The following is a 22632-nucleotide window of genomic DNA, read 5'->3' as shown; positions in this document are numbered from 1 at the left end:
ATGATGTCCTCGTTGAGGATAGTAATGTCTTTCGACTCTACTCTGAGTACAAGGAGACAACACTGACCAAGCCTGTAAGCTGGTAGTGGCTCACATTTACAGGTTGTCAGAACTTCAAACTTGGTTTTGTTGCGGGACCGTTTGAGATCGTCTGACGTGCAGTGTAGGTAGGTCGGTTTTATACTTCCGGACTCGCGTCCGCCGTGTGTTTGTTTTCGCGGTGTGGTCAAATATTCAGGCCGACTGTGCCTGACTGAGTCTTCCTTATTTTGAACACGGTATCTCATGGATGCTTTTCCTCAGTTGGGTGTCTGTCTCTCTCAGGGTCATTGGCATCACTGGAAACGATTGTGTCAACTGATGGTGGTTTTGTTCTGTGTTCTTGAAGCGCACCAGTAGGTTACATTTCCATTCAGATGTCCCAGTACTCGTAGTTAACAGCTTGATCGAATTCGTATTACACCAATCCCATGGTTAGTTATCATGTGACCGCTCAGCCACACCAGCCACATCACCGGCGATGCCTTTCATGCCTCCTTAATATTTCCATTTTTGTAATATTACGTGACAATACACGACTTCTGTCACACTCACATTACCTACCACTGGACAGTGGAAATCTCTGCCTTGCGATTCCGCTCCACAATCTACTCTATCTACATAGAGCGGGCCGGGAGCTGGAAAGAAGAAAAAGGACTCGGATAAGGAGACACAAGTGGCTGTCTATTCGCAACCCAACTGGCAGACAAGGATTCAGGCGAAGAAGTGTTTTGTGTTGGAGATTTCGTCGGCACAAAACATTCTCGAAAGAACCGATGTTGTTGTTAGGGAGAGGGGGTGGAGGGGGGAAGGAGGGAAGCGCGCTGATTGGCCAGCCTGGAGTTAACGCATTAACCTGAGTATGTCGTATGGTCACAGCGGCCCATGGGATCTACTCTATATCGTGCTCTCTTATGGCGAAGATCAAGCGGGGTTGAGAGTTGAGGTGTTGGAACTTGGTGGGCGTGGTGGGCGTGGTGGGCCCCCACCGCCGCACATGGTCTCGGTCTCGACGTCTCTCAACTCCGGTAGGCTGTGTTGGCGATGGTTTAAAATGTAGAGTAGATACCCTAGCGAGATGAGGCTTCGGCTTCGGCTTCGGCTTTGGCTTCGCAGGCGATGTGGGAGGTGGGGCATTAGACATGTGTTTCGCATGGTGTGTACCTACTCCAGAGTGGCTGTGCACATGGGTAGTATCGCATAGCGACCCTCATTTGGGAGTGCTTCGCAGTGAGGCGGACGCGCGGGGGAACGTGGGAACGGGGGGAGGACATCGCATCGGTGCCGGAGCATCACATCACCGCCGGAACGAAGACCTCGATCGCTCGTCCTCGGCGCCAGCGAGAAGAAGAAAAATCGTCTGGCGACAGACCACCGCCACCACCACCGCCGCCGCGTCTAGATATCTAGCGCACAGTTGCAACCGCCTTCCTCCCCCTCCGCCACCCCCTCATTGCCGGAGCTTGCAGCAGATCCACCGTCGAAACCATCCGGCCTGTAGATATCTAGAGTCCTTGGAGGAGATACTAGTTGGTAGCGGATGGTGTTGACGAAATTTCCAACCACCAATGGGAATGCGAAGATCGATGGGGGCCAAGATGGCATGGGTTGGCGATTGTCCACTGATCAGTCCAGCTCGGCAGTTTGACGCGAATAAACTCTCTATCTATCTATGGGAGGAAAGTGAGTGAGTGAGTACGAGTATGCTAGGTATGATACCTACCTCTGTCGAGTGTGTTATCAGCAACAAGCAAGCAGGCGTCTGTCCGTCCGGCAAGAATATACTGGGAATAGGTACTGTAGGTAGGTGATGGAAACGCTCGTACTCACATCTGTAGGATGTACTCTATGTACTCATGGTCTCCATGTTGGTGATGTTTGTTGTCGCCGTGCAGATTCTCGGTACGACGTTCGTTCGTACATTCGTTCGTACATCCATACGAGACAGAACACCACCACCACCTCCACCCTCCACATCACCGTTACCCCACCACTACCCGCTTCATGTGACTTTGGAGGCACCAGGACGGAGCTGCACCGCATTCCCATCCGCTATCCAGAACACACACAGTAGCAGCAGCTAGGCGAGAACTCCCAAGGAAAAAAAATAAAGAGGGTACCGCAATCTGCGAACGAGACGAAATTAAAATTAGAATTAGAATTTAGAATTAGAATTTAAAAAAACAATAATGGAATAAAGACATTGGCTGCTCGTTGGCAACAGGTACATCTTACTCCACGGACGGGAGGAAACGTGCACCATTTTTCCCTCTATTCCAAACGCCGTACGGGACGACAACGCCGATTGGAAAGCCTCAGGAGCAGCAGCGTCGGTTGGTTGCAGAGACGAATGATGAATCGCCATGGATATATGGAGCTGAGTCCACCACCCTACGGCGCAGTCGTCACCGCTCCAGTCAAAGCCAGGAGAACACGACGAAGCTCGGAGCGAAGCGGAAATGCAGAAGCTTTCGCCGGGGGATCCCTTAGACTCTCTGCTCCGTTGTCGACGTTGGGGGAGGGGGGGTTTGGAAGAGGAAGCAGGCAGGAGAGATGGCCGTGGATGACCCACGAGCGATGCTATGTAGAATAGAGTACGTTTAACGTTGGGGTCGGGGGAGGGGAGTTGGTTGGGCTCGGAGTGGTGTGTTGAAAGGCCGTGAGGTTGACTCTTCCACCCATCTGTTTTCTCCTTGAGCATCTCTTTTCCTCACCAGCGGTAGCGGCCTCATCGCCACCACCACCACCAACACGATCATCATCTCGGCCACCAACCAGATTGTTTCCATCGAGATGATATGATATTGTTGCATGATGCCCGCTCCACAGCAGCTATCAACTATCAACTAAGGTGGTGAGATCCGGTCGCCTACGTGCGAGTACCTGGCACCATGGAGTAACGAGAGCACCTACTACTCTAACTAGTGCTCGATAGTGCCGTCGAGCACCTACACCATAAGCGCCCACCGCGAGATCAACGATTTAGCAACGGCCCGAGCCTGCAGCACCTACCTTGACCGGCAGGGGCTGTCTGAGCTAGATGCTCTGCTGAGACTTCAGCAGGAAGGAGGACGGAGGGCTCTTTGGAGCAGGAAAACACAACCACTTTTGCTCACACAACTGCACAACTGCAGCCACTATTCCCGGCTTGGGGACATGACCTGGGGTACGCTCTGAAGAGGCATCCCCCCTGTTCCCTCTGTCCGCCGCATCGCAGCAACAGCCCAATCCAACAGTTCCCTTGCAGTAGGGCCCACTTCCTTCATATCACCGCCCACTACTCTTCTTCAGCCCTCCGTGGTGATGAGCCCCCCCCCCCCCCCCCCCATCCTCTCCATCCCCCCCCCCCCCATCCCCACTCGGGGTCAATGGCTATTTGCAGGGTAAATATTTCGCTGCTGTGATGGGATTCGAGTCCTCGACCACTCAGCGATCTCTGCTGCACACTCCTCCTACCTTGCATGTGCATACATCCAGGGGTTCTGCAGGAGCACCATCACCACAAAAAACTAGCCAAGTGAGTAGTTACCGATCAGTTCGAAGAGGTTAACTCACTCCTTCTGCTTAGCACAGACAGAGAGCGGCCTTCGAGACTTGCCTGAATACAGGGCCCCATCCAAGACCTCTCGCTTCAAGGTTCGTCGTATCAATATCAGCGACCACCTGCCCCGGCTCTTCTACGCGCCCTGACGTGACCAGTACATCTGGATGGCTGGACCGCAATGTGCGGCATCCGTTGGGCGATGGGGCAATTTGCCTCCAAGCATCTATACATACCAACAGCTCGAACCGTCCAATGAATAACCGACGCCTCAATAATCGAGTTTCGACCGCCATCATTGAGGAACCCCCTCTTCTGCGCGTCTGTTAAACGTCGACCTGCTCATCCTTTTCTCCGCCTCTGTACATACATCTCGCGTCCTCTTCTTTCTCCCCCGCTCCTCACAGCCCGCTGCCGGATTGTACCGTTGTGTTGGACTTTCGTTGGATAGGTATGTAGCTCGCTCCCTGCTACTCTACCTGCTGTGTGTGTGTGGGGTGGGTGGGACCTTTTTATTCCACGCATACCAATCCCGCCACTTTAATTCCTCCGCATACATACTGCTCCGGGGGAGGGGGGGGGGGGGGGGTCTGCGAGGCCACACACTCACTGAAGAACTTCGGCAGCCGTGGTGCGGGGTTTTAAAAAAGTACATATATCAACTGATATCCTAGCTGCCAGCAGGCCGTCGCCAATACAAAAGAAGGGCCGATTGTCTCCACACCCCCCCCTCCCCCCCCCCAGTCGACAACTTTTTGGTCTGCGTTTCTATCGGCGAAACCTCACCCAAAGGATAAAGTGTTTAGTGGTCTACAGGCACTCACTATTGTCCCCACAATAACGCGTGCGAATTGGCCGCTTCTTGCCTCACAATGTCCCGCAAAGGATCCATCGGGTCCAGGCCCAACTCGACAATCTCGGTCGCCAGTGTCATTCGCGACGATATCCCAGAACTTCTACCGTGTTATGCTTCGTCACAATTCGTCCTCCAGGCGCAAGGCTCATCGATCCTCTGCCTACAACACGACTCTCTGGCAGCGGAACGGCGGTTTGTCCGTCACAAGGAGAATGTGACCATCATCGCCGTCGACAATATCAGTGATGTCGTTGCGACGCGAGTCGTCAGCGTGGATAAATCCAAGACTGCGATCGTTTGGGATATCGACTCCGGGGAAGTGCTCTCGCAGTACGAGGCGTACGAGGATATTCTGGTCGCATCGTGGATGAAGAACGGGAATCTGGTCTTTGGTATTGTCACATTTCCTCCGGCGTTTGCTCTTCTCGCAGGCCGTCGTTTCTGACTCTTTGGCTGGCTGGCAGGTGATTCCTTGGGCAATCTCATACTCTTCAACCCAGAAAACGCAGATGCGATAACGGCGCGCACGATATTCGACCCTCTGTGTGCGATCGCCCCAACTGCCGACTGCAAAGCGTTCGCTTTGGGGTACGTGTGCATGCCACAGTGTTCCAGATACACGTTCTGACTCTGCATATTGCACAATAGGTACAACAATGGCTCGGTACTCATTGCAGCTTTGTCGCCGGCTTTTACTATACTGCACACTCTCACAACCACCTCGATGCAGCCCTCAACCATCACAACATTAGCATGGCACGCCTCTTCGTCGAAACAAAAGTCGGATATGTTGGCTGTCCAAACCAGGGACGGCGACCTGCGTGTGTGGAGTGTTCCCAAGTCGCTGGACGGCGATGAAAGTGCACGGGTAGTGCGCATATTGAAGCGGCCCGAAGCTTCAGGACGGGGAAACAACTGGCTGGGATGGTCTCGGAATGGTCGGATCGTACAGTATTCTGCGGGGTAAGTAAGCTGCGCCACCACCTGGAATCCTGCAGCTGCCATTCGTTGGTATAAAAAAATAAAAAATGGGGAACGTTTCAACTGATGTTATTTTTAGTGCGACCACTGTGTGGGATGTCCGGACGAAGAACGTGACCTGGGAGGAAGTGCCAACACCGAACAACGTCGTCGGAATATGCATCTATGGTCCGCATGGATCGTTATTCACATTGTCGAAGGATCATACAGTGCAGCAGTACATGCTGTATCCTCCACAACTGGTGGCAAATATCCACCACGACCCGCCGATGCTACCACCGTCGCCACCGGTAGACCTTATCGGAGAAAACGACGAGACCGCGGTGATTGTGGTGCAAAACCAACAGCAGGACGATTACAGCATGACCGTGGCGTCATCGATGGGTCATACACTACACGAGCCCGAACACCTGGAACCGATGGAGTATCGCGAGGAGGGTTTGGGAATAGCCAATATCGTCGGTCAAAGACCATCATCAACAAGCTCTAGGGGATCAAGGGGAAGCGCGGAGCTTCGGCGCAACTATGGTTCTTCTGTATCCAGGGGCGGCACTCCAGCACCAGCACTAGCACCAGCACCGGCGCCCGGACCCGCATATGCGCCCGCACCGGCACCCGCACCCGCTCCCGAGTACGCGCCCGCACCAGCGCCCGCACCAGGTCCGGGCTTCGACCGCAAGGGATCGGCTGGATCTATTGAGCAATATTCTATCCTGCCACAGCAGGGACGCAAGGGCTCTACTGCCTCTATGGAACCGAGAGAGCAATATTCATCACCGCCAACAACAGATCGCAAGGCGTCTGCTGGTTCCATCGAGCAGAGGGAGCAATATTCCGGTTCACCGGTCGTTGGTCGCAGGCCATCCATCACCAGTCGCAAAACACACCCCCTGAGACACGAAATTCACATCAGCCCCGAGACGACACAAGTTCCCGTCAAGGCTCTTCCTGGTTCCCTCGCACATGTTACCGATATCTTCGCAAATCTGCGGATACGCCTGAATACCGTTACCTACGAGAGTCCTCGGGACGGTGGCCGTCAGAACAAACTTTCCGAGGATGATCACCGGAAGGAAATGCTTTTCTGTGTCTTTGGCTGGAAGGGTGATATCGAAGAGCTGATCGGCGATGAGTGTAAGATCTCTCCTATCCGAAAACTTGGAAATCGCGTAGATCTAATTTTTTTATTTTTTTTTAGTGGAATCTGTGAATGCTCGGTCCCTGAACTCACTGGTTCTACGGATGTGGTTGGGTGACCTCGATCAGAACTCGCTGGCTGTGATGCTAGGCGCCGACTTCAGCGTCTCTGGGGATTGGTTATTTCTCGCTTTAAGCGCCATGGGTAAGCTGACCCCACTCCACCTCGTATGATCTGGGGTCATCCCCGGGGATCGAGGGCGGTTCAGTACTCTCGCAGATGCTAATGTCTACAAATCAGGTGGCCAGAATTCATGGACCCACGTGGCAAGGGCTTTCGTCCTAAAGCTCTTGCAGAAGGGTGAAATACATACTGCAGTGCTGTGTCTCCTCGCTATCGGCGATAAGAATGACGCTGTGGAAATTTATATCTCGCACAAGCTATACCTGTAAGGGTTTCTTCGTCTCCTTGATGATGCCTGTTGGCTGACACTGTGACACAGCGAGGCTGTTCTCTTGACGTGTTTGTTGTGGAAGAAGGATTGGAAGCGCATATCTGGGTTGGTTCGTCAGTGGGGCCAATACGCCTCAGATTGCTATGATGGGACTTTAGCCGCCCGATGGTAAGTTCTGACAGCGACATGCATGCATGCATGCAGATAATTTGCTAACCGTAGCGATTAGCTTTGCTTGTTCCGATACCGATGCGCCGTCAGCACCGGAGCAGCGGCCTCAAAGAAGCCGCACTCCATCCGTTGGACACTCACGTTCCCGCTCAGATAATGACGGCGGCAACAGTCTTACGCGAAAATTGTCTATTAGTTCACCGTCCAATCCCCACGACTTACGCGAAAATTGTCTATTAGTTCACCGTCCAATCCCCGACGACCTTGAAGATGACGCCGAAGACTCACCGCTCAAGCTCATCACGGATTTCCCTGCTCCGTGGAGGCCAAGGATCCTATTCAACGCTCGCAAACCACCTCACCGTCCAGCAGCATTATTGCCGGTGTGAACCGCTTCTTCTACGGAGCATCAGGTCCTTCTCGTTCGGCTACTTCGACTCCGATCGCCATGTCCGCCTTGACACCGGTCGACCCGTTCTGGGCCGGGCGCGATAACTTCCCAAACACCAGAATGAACAATGCTAACACCAAGTTGACACCCGTGACTGAGGCTTCACCCTTGGACAAGACTCCGATCCAACGGTTCGCACACCAGCCGATGGGACAAATGGCCATGGCACCTGCCCCACCGCCACCACCTCCACCGCCTGGCAGAGAAATATCTACTCCGATCATTACTCGCAACTCTAATGGCTTCTTCGAGAGTAAGCCGGTGACCCTTGGCGACTTCAACAAGATGGAACGTGCGCCAACTCCTCCTCATAACCGCAATCCGTCGATCCAACTGAATCCGCCCAACCACGGTCCGATCAACCGGATGCCGACTCCGAATCTGCGTGTGGCCAGCCCTCCTCCGGATCCGATCATTCGGGCCCAGAGCAGTGCATCTCTGCGGCCGAATAAACCGGTGGGTCTACAGATACAGTTCCCTCCCATGGACTTTATACTTCGTGAAGGCACACCTCCGATCGCCGGTCGTCAGCGAGCGGGTTCACGAGCTTCGCCTCCGATTCCCGCTGGACAGTTCCATCGCAAAGATTCTAAAGACGCGAAATTCATCGACCTCATCGAGAAGGGTAATAAGAGACTTGACGATCAACGGGCCTCCCCTCGTCAGAGGAGGGGTTCTCAGGAGCGCACCCGTAGGATCTCACCTGAGCGAACATATCCTCGCAAGATGAGTGTCGAGAGGGAACCTAGGGGGCGCACCGCCGAAGTGAAGCGCTCGCACATGAGGTCCCCATCTAGCCCTCTTCCGTTCTCACCTCAAGCAGCGCTGTACAAGGACGAGCCAATCCATGTCGAGATCGAGCCACAATACCAGATTCCGCAGTTTAACGAGCCGCGATACGACGAGCCTCGGGGACGCAGTGCTGCTAGAGGTTACCCTCGTGCAAGGTCTCCCAGCCCGGTATCGCCAGAACAAGGTCGTGATAATTACGAGACGAGAGATACTACACATCATCCTCGACAGGAATCTCGTCGTCCGTCTCCATCTAGGAATCGCAGCAGAGGAAGGGGTCGCGTTAAGGAGATCAAGGCGTCGCACGTCCGATCGCCGTCGAGCCCGCTTCCCTTCACACCCCAGGCAAAGCTTTACCAGGAAATGTCCGAGGAGGTCGACCGCCAACACGAGGAGGAAGAATATCACCGGCAACCTCGACGGACCGCTCAAAGTCAGACCCGGGGCCGCCAACGTATGGACTCTCGCACTCGCGACCCTCAACCTCAGTTCCAGGGACACGGCCTCCGCCATTCTAGGTCGGAGCGCACCCTCCGGCAATGGAGCGACACACTCGAGCGCGGCGACCTCGGCGCTACTGACAACTACACCTTCAACCGTGGCGCTACTCCCACTCCCAGCACTATGTCCCGTAACTTGTCGAGTCGTGGTCTTCCTTCCAATCCCAAGGTCTGGCGAGCAGAACTACAGGCGAACTCGCGTGGAAATTCCCCGGCACCTTCTCGTGGACGTTCCCCACCCCGTAGCATGTCGGTAGCTCCTGCTCCACCTGCACGTGGCATGGAACGACACATGTCTCCAGCGCCCCGGATGATGTCTCCTCCACCTCGTGCGATGGGAAAGACATATCTCTCCGGGTCCAGGGCATCGGTTGAGGTCACCAGCTCCACCATCCCATCGGACGATGTCTCCTTCGATCGGTATGGGCCGCACCATGTCGCCGGCTCCGGTCCACCGCGGCTTGACACCGACTCCCTTCGAGAGCGCTCCACGGCCGCCTGTGACACTCGGGAGTCTTTCCATGGCTTCCTCTCCGGCACCGTCACCCTACGAGAGCATTTTAACCGCCACCGCCACCACCCCTCCGCTACCGGCGATGGCGATGGCCATGGCACCGGCTCCGTACGAGAGCATCCAGGACATGCCGCTCCCAGCAATGGCAATGTCTCCACCCGAGGCACCCTATGAGAGTATTCCAACTCCACGACCCCCGCAGCAGCAGCAGTTCCGCGCCAGGACACCCGCGCCGGCCCCGCCGCCTCCTCAACAGTATCGCTCGATGACTCCCGGCCCGCAGTATAGTCGCTCCATGTCAACGACTCCAGCACTATCCCGCTCGATGACACCAGGACCACAGCCATCGCAATTCCGGTCGCGAACCCCAGTACGCGCACCGAGTCGCTCACGTGGCCGTTCCCGCTCCCGCGGCCGAGACGACAACCCGCGCAACCAATACTACGGCAGTCCCTCGACCAACGAATACGACAAGCCGCCGCCATTGCCGAGCGTCGCCCGCAGCAACTCGCACTCGCGCAACAACAGCGAGCCAACATTCATCCCGCTCATCCGCAAGCTGCCGCCGATGCCGCTTTCTCCGCCACCGCTGCCCAAGGATTTCCCGGTGCACTCGGCGCTGCAGATGCATCTCGAGCCGGGAAAGAAGAAGGATCCACACGCAAGGGACCGAAGTGTCAGGAGGCACAATGGGAGTCTCGACATGACTCCCGAGTCGGACTACGGCTGGGATAGAGGTGATCGCGGCGGTGGTCAACGGGGTGGTCAGTGGAGAGTACGATTACCAGGGACAAGACTACCAGGACAGTATTCGAATCCCGAGGCATACTATGACGAGATGAACCAGATGGAAGAGCAGATGAGGGCTCGGCGTGCGATGTCGCCGGCACCGACACTCAAGGGCGCCGGAGGTGTTGGAATGATCTAGGAGGGATGAGGTTTTGCGTAGCGTTTAATTTTGTTCTTTGTTTTTGTTTCCCTCCAACATTTGCATTCATTCTTCATTCCTTTGTTTTTGTTTTTGTTTATTATTCTTGAGCATTCACTGCTCCCCACTTTTTTTCTTTTTCTTTTCGTTTCACCATTGGGAATTTTGGAATTCACTTCAGCACATCATTACAGGAGATTGAGAATAGGAGTTTTTTTTTCTTTGGAATTTTGTTTAGGTTTGGATTGGATTGGATTGGATTGGATTGGAGGGGGGAGGGGGAGGGAATGGGGCTTTAATGACGACACGATACGATTATCTTCACTTCTATACTTCTTTCTACTTTTTCTACTTTACAAATTTCTTCCGTTTGCTCTGTTTCTGTATCTGTACTGTATCTGTACCTTTTTTCTTTCTTATCATTCTCTGATACCCGTCTCCTTCTTCTTTTCTCTTCTTCTTCTTCTCTTTTGAAATGTGTGGCTGTGGTGATAATTTTTGGTTTTGTTCCGCGATTGGGGGGAGGGACAGGTGGGATGGGAGGATGGGGGGATATGTCTGGATATACGCGGACGGCTTTGGACTTTTGGACTGGATTTTGTATGTAGATAACTACTTGAGTACCTTGAGTAGGCTTGATGGATATTGGTGGATGGATATTGGCAGATGGATTTTGGAGGATGGGATTTTTGGAATGGTAATTCTTCTTTTCTTGGGGAACATTCTGCGCATTGCGTACATATCACCGTGACAGCCGCGAGACAGAATACCAACATACACACCTACACAGAGTACCTCACCCTGCTCTCGGGTGCTAAACATAACGAACGCCAGATCCATCGCAAAGCACAGCATCAGATCACACGGTATCATGCCCGGTTAGTAGAGTAACCGCCTCAGGGCCACGGTCGGTCCGAGATCCGGTCCCGCCAGGTACATATCGGAAGAGTTTGGGAGGTAGTGGGCAGATTCTGCTGATGCGAATGCGTTGCCTATGGTAGGTACTGGCCGTTCGTTGGCTACTCGTTGGCTGTTTCTTGACGTGTGCTCCTTGACGAGTGCTTCGACTTTTCGACTCTTTGATTCTTGTCGTTCGACTCTTCGCTCTCGACTCTTCGAGCCTTCGATTGGCCGGTTGTGTATGTGTATAATTAGCAGGCGGTTACGGCCTGGCCTACCTACTTCCTACAGGCTACACAGTACAGGCTACCAGGTACATGTCTACATACTCAGGTACACAAGTAGGTGCATCGATAGATAGATACTCAAAAGATCGTTCGACCTCCCCCCTCCAGGATGAACCCTGCAGACAGTCAACTGTGGCACTGTCCGACAGCTCGGCTGCACTCAAAACGCACCACCGTAGGGCATAGTGGTGAGTGTTTGGTTTTGAACCTTGACTCTCCCCCTCCTTAAGTCCGTAAGCGAGGTGGAGGATAACTATACTAGTTGTTGGGTGCTGATTAGTCAGTCGATCGGCTGGGAGTGAGTGAGTGAGTGAGTGAGTGAGTGAGTATGTAATCGGCCGCTCCCGGGGGTCTCCATATCAGTGGTTATCACTCGCCGCCGAGTGATATTTTGTGGTTGCGTTTGAATACTCAATCCACCGCGGTCGAGGAGAGGGACTGGTAACGAGTTACTGCTCCGTCCCACAGCCAGTACCGGGAGGGGAGTGAAGAATACATACCCGCGATTGTTCCATCATATATCATGTATGTAGGTACATACAGATCCGCCTTCCGATGGTAGTCCACCGCACTGGCCCTCCTCCGCACCGTGCCGGCAGCCCAGTTCCGAGCACGGGAACACGAAGCGAAATGTCTACGTCAGTTGCCCACCCCCCTCTCCTCTCTGCTAGGTATCCGACTTCACCTCCCCTCATTCCCTCCCCCAAACCACCAGCCTGCCACGATGTCCCACCCATCCAGCCCACCCCATGCATCCCATCCTTCCACCACCACCACCTCCTCCTCAGCCGCCACTTCAGCCGACCACCGTTTCCGCGCCCTCACCACGCTGCTGCACATCCTCTCCAGCAGCCTCTCGCCAGCACGAGCGCTCGAAATCACCGTGCCGATAGTGGAGCCGTACACGCGGCGACTCGACAGCGTGGCAGAGCTTTTGAGCCGGCGGGCGTCGGAGCAGATCGCAGTGTGCGTGCGGTACCAGCGGTTCCCGTCCGTGATGCGGCCGTGCGTGTACATTTTCGTTTCTGGAGGTGAGGGTGAGGATGATGGTGAGGATGGAGATGGGGATGGTGCAGGGGGCGGGGAGGGGAGGGGGAGGGGGGTAGAGGTGCATGAGGTGGATCCGCACGAGTTTGGGGGTGTGGCGGAAACGGCGCTGCAGGAGCTCACGCCGTATTTTCTCGAGAATCCGAGTGTGCCGCTGGAGCACCATGTCGGCGTCCTTCTGGGCTGGCTGCATAGGGTGTTTAGGGAGTGCGCCGGGCCAGAGGAGAGGTACGAGAGGTTTCAGGTGCTGGATTTTTATATGCTGTTCCGCCAATGCGGTAAGATGTTGCTGAAGCTGGAGGCGGGGAGAGGGCTGTTCTTGGGTGCGTTCGAGGAGGTGGCGGCGAGGACGTGGGTGGACGGCGAGTTGGGGAACAGGTGGGTGGGCGAGCAGGCGGGGTTCACAGAGAATTTGAAGACGGGTGCGAGGCTGTGGACCAGGATTGCGGTGCTCGGTGGGCCGAAAGAGAAGTGGCCGAGCCTGTGGAGGGCGTGTGAGAGGCGTCGTCGGTGGGAGGCCGGTGAAATGAAAGTCGAAACGGCAACGGAGGTCAATGGGGAAGGGGAAGGGAAAGGGACGCAGCCATGTCTACAGGACGAGAAGGAGAAGGGGAAAAAGGAATGCTTGAACATGGGTGAGAAGCTGTACAGACAGCAGCCGGAAGTCCGTACGAACGGAGATACGCCCGAGTTACAACAGGAGGCCAACGACAAAGATGACATATTCATCGGCTTCGATCCGGCCATCGACTCCATATACAACGCCACCACCTGCCTCGACTTCAACTCCTTCCTCATCCATAGCCTCACACAGCTCTCCCGAAACCTCACCGAGCTGGAATCCTACGCGTCCTCGTCCCCGCGCACTGGCCTGCCAGAGGATGAGAAAGCCGCCTTCACCACCCTGCACCGCCACATCCACCTTTCGGTCCGGGTCTTCTACAACCTCTTCCACGACTCCTCGGGCATCCTGCAATCCCACCTCCACTGGGTCGCCGCGGTGCTGGGCAAAGACAAGCGGCACGCCACCTCGCGATCCGTCCACGACATCCTCGAGCTCCCGCGGCCGGGGACGATCTACCGCGGCCCCTCCGTCCGACCTCTAGCCCAAGGGGCCAGCCTGTGGGCGCGAGCCTGCGCCGAGTGGCTGAAGCTCATATACCGGCCGATGGAATGTGTGCACCGGTTCCAGGGATCGCGTGGCTTCTGCACACTGCGCAAGGTGCTGCAGGACTGCGATGTGGCCATCGTGCGGTGCAAGCTGGGGGACCGCCGAATGGCGGCGTGGGAGGACGTGGTGCGCAGCGTCGTCGAGGGCTGCCCGCGCATATTCAAACCGGAGCATGCTGACATGCTGATCGCCCACTTTCGCGACGAGGCCAGGAAGGCGGATCGGGCGAGTCCGCTCAAGAAGCTCCTCGGGGACTGGACTTTCGAGGGCTGTGTCCATCCTCTGGCTGCGCTGGCGGGACTGAGGTCGGCCGCGGTGGAGCGCTCCTCGCAAAAGGCCAAGGCTAAGAGAGGGAAGAAATCCACCATCCCACACTCCAGATCTCACCAACGTCCCGCCTACCATGACCCTGCGAACAATCCCTTCGCGACGTCCGAATTCCAGTGCATCGGTGGTCTGGTTGGCATCTCGCACACGCCGTGTGCCGTGTGCAACATGCTCGCCGAGCACGCTCTCGACGTCAGCAGGAGCAGCAACGTGGTGGCACCGTGTGCACTGCCGCCGATCATGTCGGCCACGCAGCGTGTAAATGTGATGCGAACGGTTGAGCGGAGGCTGGAGGATGTACTGATGGAGCTGTTGGAGGTGGTTGATCCCGACCCGAATCTCTCGGAGTTGTCGACGAGGGCTGGAGGTGTGGGGGGGCAAAGACAGGCGAGGTGGGTATGAAGTAGAGAGCAGGTACTTGGGCATGCTACGTAGGACGAAGTAGGGGGTAGTCAGGGAGGGAGGCAGTCAAGGGAGGTAGGCGGGGAGGAAGGAATGGATACGGATCGGCACTGCTTGCTTAGTTAATTAGGGGCAGGCGGGAAGATGCAGGTGTACGTAAGACGGGTAGGTATCAAAAGCATCATCTAGGGTTTTTGGGGACTAATGCTTGAACTCTGTGCAAAGACCCCAGCGTAAGGATTCCGTGGGGGGGGGAGCGAAATGCGTCGAGGGCACGAGCCAATTTGCTGTGCCCATCGCACCGCTTACGTGGGTGGACATTTGTAAGGATATCCGAAGATGGCTGTCGTCGTGCGGACACAGATCTTCCTTGGCCTGGGAAATAGCCGTGGCCATGTGTGGAAGGCCTGGTCCCGGTGTGGAAGGCCTGGTCCCGGTGTGGTGTGCACAGCGGCTGCGATAAGATGTGCTGTGATGTGTTGTGCAGCCAGTGCGCACAGACGGTGCACTGCTTGTGAGCACTACATATTTGGGTACGAGGTAACTGTGCACAGTATAGTGAAGCTGAGCATATGTGGGGTGGATCGATATTCAACTCGGGGTACTTGAGGTTCACCACCTGAAGAACACAGGTGGCTCTTTTCTTTCATTGTCGGTTCTCTCTCTAGTCAAATGCAATCGGTCTTCTATCTTTTAGTCATCTCGTCCCCAGTGCCTCAGCACTTGCATAAGTCCCACCCCCCCCACCTATCCAGACGTAGCTAGTCCTTCGCGATGATCATCACGACCACGACGGCGGTCCGACCCTGGTCTTGGTGGTGATGCACCTGCACCTGCAGCTGACAGCTGTAGGGTGTGTAGGAGTAAGGCTGCGGCGTATGCAACGAGTTCCTCGCCGGCCGGTGTTCGGACCGTGACATACGGACTCTAGGGCCTCCTCCCTCCCCCCCTCCCCGGCCATATGCAGTTAGCCGGCGCAGAAAAGCGAGGACTGGACTGAGCCCCAACCGCCCCGAGCCCTTGTCCGTTATCATAGCATCGGCCAACTATAACCGGTCGGATTGTGAGCTCAGATCTTAGATGCGTCCGTGCTCCGGCCCGCTAGCCAGCCAGCCAGCGGTCCGCCAGCGGTCCGCCAGGAGACAGAAGATTGAGCACTGACACCTCGCACTGGGCACTGACCACTGAGCACCGAGCACCGAGCAGGTATAAAGCCGGAGCTTTCCCTCGCTGTTTCAAAGACTGGCCGGAAGGCGGGCGATGGCGAGACGATCGACAGGCCGAGATCCCCCCCAACTAACCGACGACGGAGCGATCGAACCTTAGCTATCGATAAGACAGCAAGGCTGAATACCCTACATCACCGCCCGATCCCGGGGTTGACAGCGGGCATGCCACATGCCACACGTTCTGCCTCTGCATCTCGAGGCCATTCCACATGTTCCGTCTCTGCACCTCCAGGCCACGGCGATTCTTTGCGTCATATCCCCTTCTGCTCGCTGTGCCGTTGCACGTGTTCCGGGCGGCTACCTCCTCGGGCACTTGCACCTCCTCGGACACATGCACATTCTCTGATCGAGTGCGCTCCGGTGCACCAGGCTTCCTCGTGCTGCACTGTCAGCTCAGTGCTCTTACTTTTTTTCTTCTTTCTACAGATTACTCACAGACGTACATGCAGATTTTTCTTCCTCACGTCTCTGTCCAGCCTCCGGCAAACACAGAGCAGAGCTGTTTTCGGAGAAGACTCTGCCTGCCGGTTAAAACAAGTTCATCAGCGACCGACCGACCTCGACGGCTTTGAGTATTCTTGAATCTAGTCCGGTGCTTTCGAGTTCCGACACCCTTTTTCCATTCTCTCTCGACTCGACTCGACTTGATCGCTAAATTCACGTTCGCAAAGTGCAAGTGCAAAGTGCGAAAGTCTCACGAGACGAGAGACGAGGCGAATCTGCACCGGAAGCCAGCAGGGGGGATACGGACTACCTACTACATCATACATAGTAGGTGTTCGTGTTGTTCGGAACTCGACATCTGGTGGTTCTGCACGACGGGTGCCGCCTGATCGGCCATGCGCGCTCCCTTTCGACTGATGTTTTTTCCCTGTTTCTTTATTTCTTTCTTTCTTTTGCAGTTCTCTTGCAGTTCTCTTGATTAACCTGCAGCGTGTACAGGTTGTCTGTCTTGACTCTGCAGGCAGCGCAGACAAGATTCCGATTCCGATTCCGAAGGCCGTCGCGACTCGAGATTGAAGCTTCGTGCGCAGTCGTATACGGTACTACATAGTACGGTAGTCTAGCTCGAACCCCGCATGGTACGGTATCTCGAAGTCGGCGGTCGCTCGTCAGAGATCCAGATCTCTCTCTCTCTCGTTTCGAGTCGAGTCTCGACGGAAGAAGAAAAATAGCCGCATACGCAGAGCACGGTCGTCTAGAACCCTGGGAACGATGAACATGCCCTCGTCATACCTGTGGACTTTCTTTCTTTCCGCAGCCGCCCTAAACGTTTCATTGTCACGCAAGAAGAAGCTGCGAAAGAAAACAGCAGAAGCAGAAGCAGAAGCAGAAGCACAAGCACAAGCAGCAACACGACAGCTGAGCGCTGTATGTACTGTCTGCTCTTTTTCCCACCTCGCCTCGCCTTGCATTCGGTTGCTAACCAAATACACAGCTGTCGGTTGGATCGAGCAGCACTTCTGCCGTCGAGCGGCAGAACTCCTCTGGGCTCAACTCCGCAGACTGCTGTGGAGTGAGTGGAGTGGAGCAACAATAGCTCCCTCCGTCCGGTAGTGATTAGAGAGAGAGGGTATCGTACATACCATACCGCCTGCGACCCCTCGGGAAGAGAGGGGATCCACTCTCATTCCGTCCTTCTCGCCCTCCTTCCTTCCGCCCCAGCACTTCCGCCGGTTATTCGCTAAGACTTTCTTTATTCCTCAGCATTTTAACGCATTGTTGGGGGAAAAACACTTTAGTGCACTTGCATTTGCATTTGCTCGCTGGCTGGCTGCTTGACGACGTGCCAATACCTACCTACACACCCCGGTGTTTACACCGCATATGCCATACATAGCTGCCCGCCCACCATGAACGTGAGGGGGACGGCTCAATCAAAAGCCCTTGACTTGAGTCGACAAAGATTGCCATGGATCGAGGGGCTGAGATTGGGGAGAAAGACCGTCTTGTGCTCACGAGGGGTTGGTCGTCGTGTGTCGCGGTGTGTTCCACTGTCGTCGTGTTTCGCCGGGTGTGTGTCAAGTCTGTCAAACCTCGATCAAATCGTGTCTCGCGTGTGCGGAGGTGCACCCCCACTTCGAATCGTTGTCTGATACTGTCATACTTTCGGTTCACATGGTTGGTAGCTATCGACCTCAGTTTCGCATAACTATATTACTGATAAAATCCTTATGTATGTGTATACCTGACCATTGTAGCAAGCGGTGAGAAGGGGGCACTTATTTTGAAAAAAAAAACACTCAGGGCAAGCCCGCCATAGAAAGCCAAAATGTCAGAAATTTCATTCAACAAGTTTGAGTTCGAGTCGAGGCAAAACAATGGATAGCGCGGAGGGGGGGAAGCACAAAAGGCCCGGCTTCTCCCCCCTTCATGACTCCTCGTGCAAAATGTGGAAAAATATTAGTATTGGCGATATCGATATCAAAGGGTTACAGTTACAGTGCCGATAAACGAAACAAATCAAGACAAACAATCAAACCAAAAAACAAACAATCAGTCACGGGATTCGGCATAGGCAGGTACCGATGTCGTCGAGCTTGAGCGAAGACCATAGCAGCACCATCAGCAACAGCGACAGCAACACCAGCAGCAACATCACCGGCCTCGGCACCGGCACCAGCGGCGGCGGCAATATCACCGTCCGGCCGGCGGCCTTCCCGGACATCGCCCGCATAGCCCGCGTAGCGGTGGACAGCCTGCCCGACGACCCAACATTCGACTACCTGTGGTCACACCGCCACGAGTACCCAGAGGACAACTACTTCTTCTGGCAGCAGACGCTGAAGGGGCACCTATTCAACCCGCGCTTCACGCTCCTAGTCGCAACACTCACCGCCCCCACCGAGGAGAAATCCGCCCACTACGCCCTATCCCCCGCACCACCCCCGCCGCAGGCGGAAACCATCATCGCCTTCGGTCTCTGGGAGCGTAACGGGCGGTCGCGGGCCGCGCGCCTCCGCCGCCGCGAGCGCAACAACTGCTACAACCGCCTACACCGTGAGCCCGCCGTTCCCCCGCCCTCCCTTGTCCCCCCTGCTAACCCCCCCTTATAGGCATCCTAACGCGCCTCGAAACCTGGTCGCTCACGCACCACTACTCCCGGCGCGACTCCAACCCCCTACACCTTTCCGCGTTCTCCTCCGTCATGAGTTCCGTACACAGCACATACTGGACGTCCCGCTACCCCGAGAACTTCCATCTGGACCTTTTGTGCACGCTGCCAGCGTTCCGGCGGCGCGGCGCGGGGACCGCTCTGACGAGGTGGGGGATCGACGAGGCGCGGAGGGAGGGCGCCGCTGTGGGCGTGGAAAGCTCGCCTATGGGATTAGGGCTGTATGAGGGACTCGGGTTTAGGTTGCTTGAGAAGATGGTCGTTAATGTGCAGGGTGAGGACGAGGAGCTGGTTGTTAGGGTGATGGTTTGTTTGCCTGGGAAGGCGGCGGGGACGGGGACTGGGGCGGTGGCGGGGATAGATGGAGGCGTGGGGCGGTGACGGGATAGGGCTGGACTAGGGACGTGAGTGGGGTGGGCGGGTTCGGCTCGGCTCGGCTCGGCTCGGCTCGGGAGGTGGGCCGGGCGCGGGGGACGGGTCGGGGCAGGGGGCGGGGGGCAGGGGGCGGGGGGATGACGGGGGGTTGGAACGGAACACATGGACGCACATGTGAAGCTACATACATATCGCTATTGGTTTTGGTCTTGGTTTTGGTTTTTGCCAGGATAACTACGGTACATACGGGATACGGGTGATTGAAACGGTTGCTTGTAAGCAGTGTCGGCGTCAGCGTACCTACCTGCCTGCCTGCCTGCTTGCTTGTCTGCCGAGGTGGAGTTCGAAGTGGAGTTTGTTTTCTTCTTCTTTTTTGTTTATTTTCTTTGCTTTTTTTTACTTGGGTATGATGTCGATTTCTTTCGGTGCTTGTGAGTTGTTCGTGCATACGTATAAGAGTACTTCCTACATACAATTACGCTCTCTCTCTTCGTCTTTTGTTTTTGTTTTTGTTTTTGTGGGGAGTTTATGCCCCGGCTCCCGCGGGTCCGCGCCGTACGGTTGCATTGCCTGCCTGCCTATTGGAATGGAAGTAGAATCCTAACTAAACTCTAACCTGCCATTCGTTCGTGGGCGTGGCTACATACGGTAATGCATGTATGTGGAGATCCTACAGGACCGGACGGGGCAGGACGGGCTGCGGGGAGGGGAGGGAACGGACGGAATAAGCAATTTCTCATCAGACCAAAGAAAAAGGAATAAAGTTACGCCAGGATTCAAAGCAAAACACAAGAGTATCCCGCCCCACCTCCCCCATATGCAAAAATGTGGAGATTGAAACGAAATAAACAGAATAAATAAATGAATAAAACCGTCCAATGCTGGCCAGGTGAAATAATCTGTCGAAAACGTGAACGTGAACGTGCACGTGAATGCACTTTAACCACCCACACGCCTCTGCGCCCCCTCCCCGCCCCCCTGTCCATCCCCGGCCCGACCCGTCATTAGCCCCCGTCGCCTCACCCCGTCCGTCCCACCCCCATTCACACCCCGCCCTCCGTTCACCCCCCGTCATCCCCGATTCAACCATTCTGACTCCACCCATAATTCGGCACCGTCCCGCCGCGCGGATAATCGAACGGAAAGTCCTCGGTCCGCGGGTCCGTTCTACTTCCGTACAGCTCATCCCACTGATCCTGTACCACGGGTGGGATACTCCACGCCCTTTCCGCGTCGTCGTCGCGGACAAACATCTTCAGTAGGTGGCGCGCACTCGCTTCCCCGGACTCGGACGCGGACGTGGTCGCGAACGTGGACTCGGGCGCGGACACAGACACAGACGCGGGCGCGGGCGCGGACTCGGGGTGGGACTCGGAGTGGGACGTGGACGGCGACTCGTGCTGGTCCCTAGCATGCAGCAGCGCGAGGTTGTTGAAGACGCAGAGGTCGCCGTCTGCGAAGTTGATGGTGAGGGAGCTGTTTAGCGCGGCGAAGTGCAGTGTGTCCAGCGCCCAGTTTCTGTGCAGAGCTTAGTGCCGGCAGCGTGTCGGACCGCGCGGTGCCGCCGAAGCCCGTGAATGGCCGCCGGAAGGATTGCAGTAGCACCCGTCCCGCGTGGAAGTGCAGCAGCGGTTTTTGGTACGAGGGGATTGTCGGGGTGTAGGCTGCGGGGGGGTTAGCGGGGCGGGGGCGGGGGGAGGGATGGGGGGGGGGGGGGGGGGGGGGGAAGACCACGTGTCGAATACGAACGGCTGGCTCAGGGTGCGTAACACGTCTGGACGGGTCGCGCGTAACACGTTGTAGACATTCCAGGCGCTGGCGATGCGGAACGCGCCGCCGGAGGTGCCCTTGCTCGCGGTGAAGATGGAGACGATGTCGCCGAGGTCGGTGTGGAATGTCTGGCCGTTCGCATTAGCGGCGGCACACACACGGGGGGATGACGGAATGACGGAATGGCGGCAGACAAACCATTGCCGCGTTCGTGAATGATGGGGACACGATATCTTGCCCCGGGAAGTGCTGCTGGATGTTCCGAATGTGCGCTTCACCCCCCTCCGTCAGTAGGAGCTCCTGGACACCATCGACAACGGATGTTTTCGTCGCATACCCAGAACGTCGTTCCCCTGAGCCCCCATGTACCCCCGCTTGCTACCGAAGTAGCTGGTCAGACCCGCGTGGATGACGATGTTCTCCTTCATGGTGTAGTCGCGAGAATTGAGGCCTTTAATCAGGCCGAATCCCAATCCGTCGTACAGCGAGTCTCGGAGCTTCGCAAGGCGCTCCCGTAACTCGGGACTCAGCGAGAACGTCGCGGGCGAGATTTCCTTAAACAGTGCACCCGTGTCTGGTGGAGGGGAGTGGACATGTAAGCTTTCGATGAAACCGATGGATGGATGGATGGAGGGGTGGATGGTTGGATGTATGGGTGGATGGTGGTTTGATGGATGGATTACTCACCTAGAAACACTTCCATCGCTCCTTTGATCTCATCCACATCGTCCTTGCTCAGCTGGAGGATCCACCGTTCGGGCGTGGCCGCCACCTCCTCGCCCTTCCAGACGAGCGGCGACTCGATGACCTTCGGGAATTCTTCGGGCAGGTACTTCTCGTCGGGATCGATCTCGAAGCCGTCGTTCTGCACGCGGAGCAGATGGGACTCGTGCGAGGGGTGGTACGGAAGTGCTGTTTGCTCGTTATCATTCTCCATCGTTGTAATGTAATGAATGTAGCTTTTTGTAATGTATGTAGTCTGAAAGGATTCCAATGCAGCCTGATCAGAAGACACGGGAAAACAAAACGGGTGACCGGACCGGGAATGAGTTTAAATACACAGCACGTCGTTGTTGCGTTAATCGAATAAATGATGGCGAGCAGTTAAAAGTAATGTACTTACATCGAAAGTGAGGACATTGCACTGTTCTGTTCGTACGTATTGGTAAAGCAAAGATAGCGGCGAGTGCGGCGTGATCCCGATTTAACACCACCACCGGCGACGCGGCCGATGGGCGGCGGGGCGGCGAGTTTGCGCGGAAAAGCTTTGAAACAAATCTCTGTGGTGGATGGGGGTGGGGCAGCAGCAAAAATAATAATATTGCTATCCCCATGATACCATTCGGCCTCTCATGAGGGCGGGGAATCGGCACTGCAGCTGCTGCTGCTCGAAAGCTTGGACCAAAGTAAATCAACCAATGGCCTTCAGTCGACACAAATCAGCAAGCACTGCTGGTAAAAAGGTCCCTAGCATGAACTTAGCATGTACTGCCTGCAGGGAGTCGAGCCGGAATCGCGGAGGCCTAGATATCAAGTATCTAGTGGGACCTCTCACAATCGATAGCTCTCAAATAGCAGCCAATAAGTAAACTTGTTTCCCCCCGCGGAATGTACGTGTCGGAATATGCTTTGCAATTGATATAT

General features: G+C 55.7%; 6 protein-coding genes across 6 annotated transcripts; 5 read left to right on the top strand and 1 right to left on the bottom strand.

The window, feature by feature from the left end:
- Positions 1–4452: 4452 nt before the first annotated feature.
- BZA05DRAFT_426630 (WD40-repeat-containing domain protein) lies at positions 4453–7007 on the top strand (the record flags this gene model as incomplete). Its single annotated transcript, XM_051486021.1, has 7 exons — positions 4453–4828; positions 4901–5024; positions 5085–5399; positions 5497–5953; positions 6143–6551; positions 6616–6759; positions 6856–7007. The coding sequence occupies 7 exons, from the start codon at positions 4453–4455 to the stop codon at positions 7005–7007; spliced, it is 1977 nt and encodes a 658-aa protein (XP_051337429.1).
- Positions 7008–7437: 430 nt separating this feature from the next.
- BZA05DRAFT_127788 (uncharacterized protein) lies at positions 7438–9745 on the top strand. The gene has a single exon (XM_051478755.1). The coding sequence runs from the start codon at positions 7629–7631 to the stop codon at positions 9609–9611; it is 1983 nt and encodes a 660-aa protein (XP_051337428.1). The 5' UTR covers positions 7438–7628; the 3' UTR covers positions 9612–9745.
- A 1497-nt stretch (positions 9746–11242) lies between these two features.
- Positions 11243–11870, top strand: BZA05DRAFT_405445 (uncharacterized protein; the record flags this gene model as incomplete). The annotated part of the gene is made up of 2 exons (XM_051484410.1): positions 11243–11668; positions 11724–11870. A coding segment is annotated over exon 1 (263 nt), but the record flags the coding sequence as incomplete, so codon positions are not given.
- A 436-nt stretch (positions 11871–12306) lies between these two features.
- On the top strand, positions 12307–14928 carry BZA05DRAFT_405443 (uncharacterized protein). Its single transcript, XM_051484409.1, has one exon. It carries the CDS (start codon positions 12550–12552, stop codon positions 14497–14499), a length of 1950 nt encoding a protein of 649 aa, XP_051337426.1. The 5' UTR covers positions 12307–12549; the 3' UTR covers positions 14500–14928.
- Positions 14929–18256: 3328 nt separating this feature from the next.
- On the top strand, positions 18257–19243 carry BZA05DRAFT_420660 (uncharacterized protein; the record flags this gene model as incomplete). Its single annotated transcript, XM_051485655.1, has 3 exons — positions 18257–18728; positions 18785–19149; positions 19205–19243. The coding sequence occupies 3 exons, from the start codon at positions 18257–18259 to the stop codon at positions 19241–19243; spliced, it is 876 nt and encodes a 291-aa protein (XP_051337425.1).
- A 972-nt stretch (positions 19244–20215) lies between these two features.
- BZA05DRAFT_405421 (uncharacterized protein) lies at positions 20216–22110 on the bottom strand. The gene is made up of 6 exons (XM_051484408.1): positions 21676–22110; positions 21326–21562; positions 21187–21260; positions 20999–21116; positions 20771–20882; positions 20216–20736 (listed from the first exon to the last, which is right to left on the bottom strand). Exons 1-6 carry the CDS (start codon positions 21923–21925, stop codon positions 20301–20303), a joined length of 1227 nt encoding a protein of 408 aa, XP_051337424.1. The 5' UTR covers positions 21926–22110; the 3' UTR covers positions 20216–20300.
- Positions 22111–22632: the final 522 nt, after the last annotated feature.

This window comes from Tricharina praecox (assembly GCF_024521635.1).
Source record: "Tricharina praecox strain CBS 144465 chromosome Unknown BZA05scaffold_21, whole genome shotgun sequence".
Lineage (NCBI taxonomy): Eukaryota > Fungi > Ascomycota > Pezizomycetes > Pezizales > Pyronemataceae > Tricharina > Tricharina praecox.
This window is presented reverse-complemented; position numbering and strand designations above follow the sequence as displayed.

Coding starts and splice junctions, on each gene's coding strand:
- BZA05DRAFT_127788 (XM_051478755.1), top strand. CDS start 7,629: ATGTCCGCCTTGACACCGGTCGACCCGTTCTGGGCCGGGCGCGATAAC.
- BZA05DRAFT_405443 (XM_051484409.1), top strand. CDS start 12,550: ATGCGGCCGTGCGTGTACATTTTCGTTTCTGGAGGTGAGGGTGAGGAT.
- BZA05DRAFT_405421 (XM_051484408.1), bottom strand. CDS start 21,925: ATGGAGAATGATAACGAGCAAACAGCACTTCCGTACCACCCCTCGCAC. Junction 21,117..21,186: donor CATTCACGAACGCGGCAATG/GTTTGTCTGCCG, acceptor GCGAACGGCCAG/ACATTCCACACCGACCTCGG. Junction 20,883..20,998: donor CAACGTGTTACGCGCGACCC/GTCCAGACGTGT, acceptor ACCCCCCCGCAG/CCTACACCCCGACAATCCCC.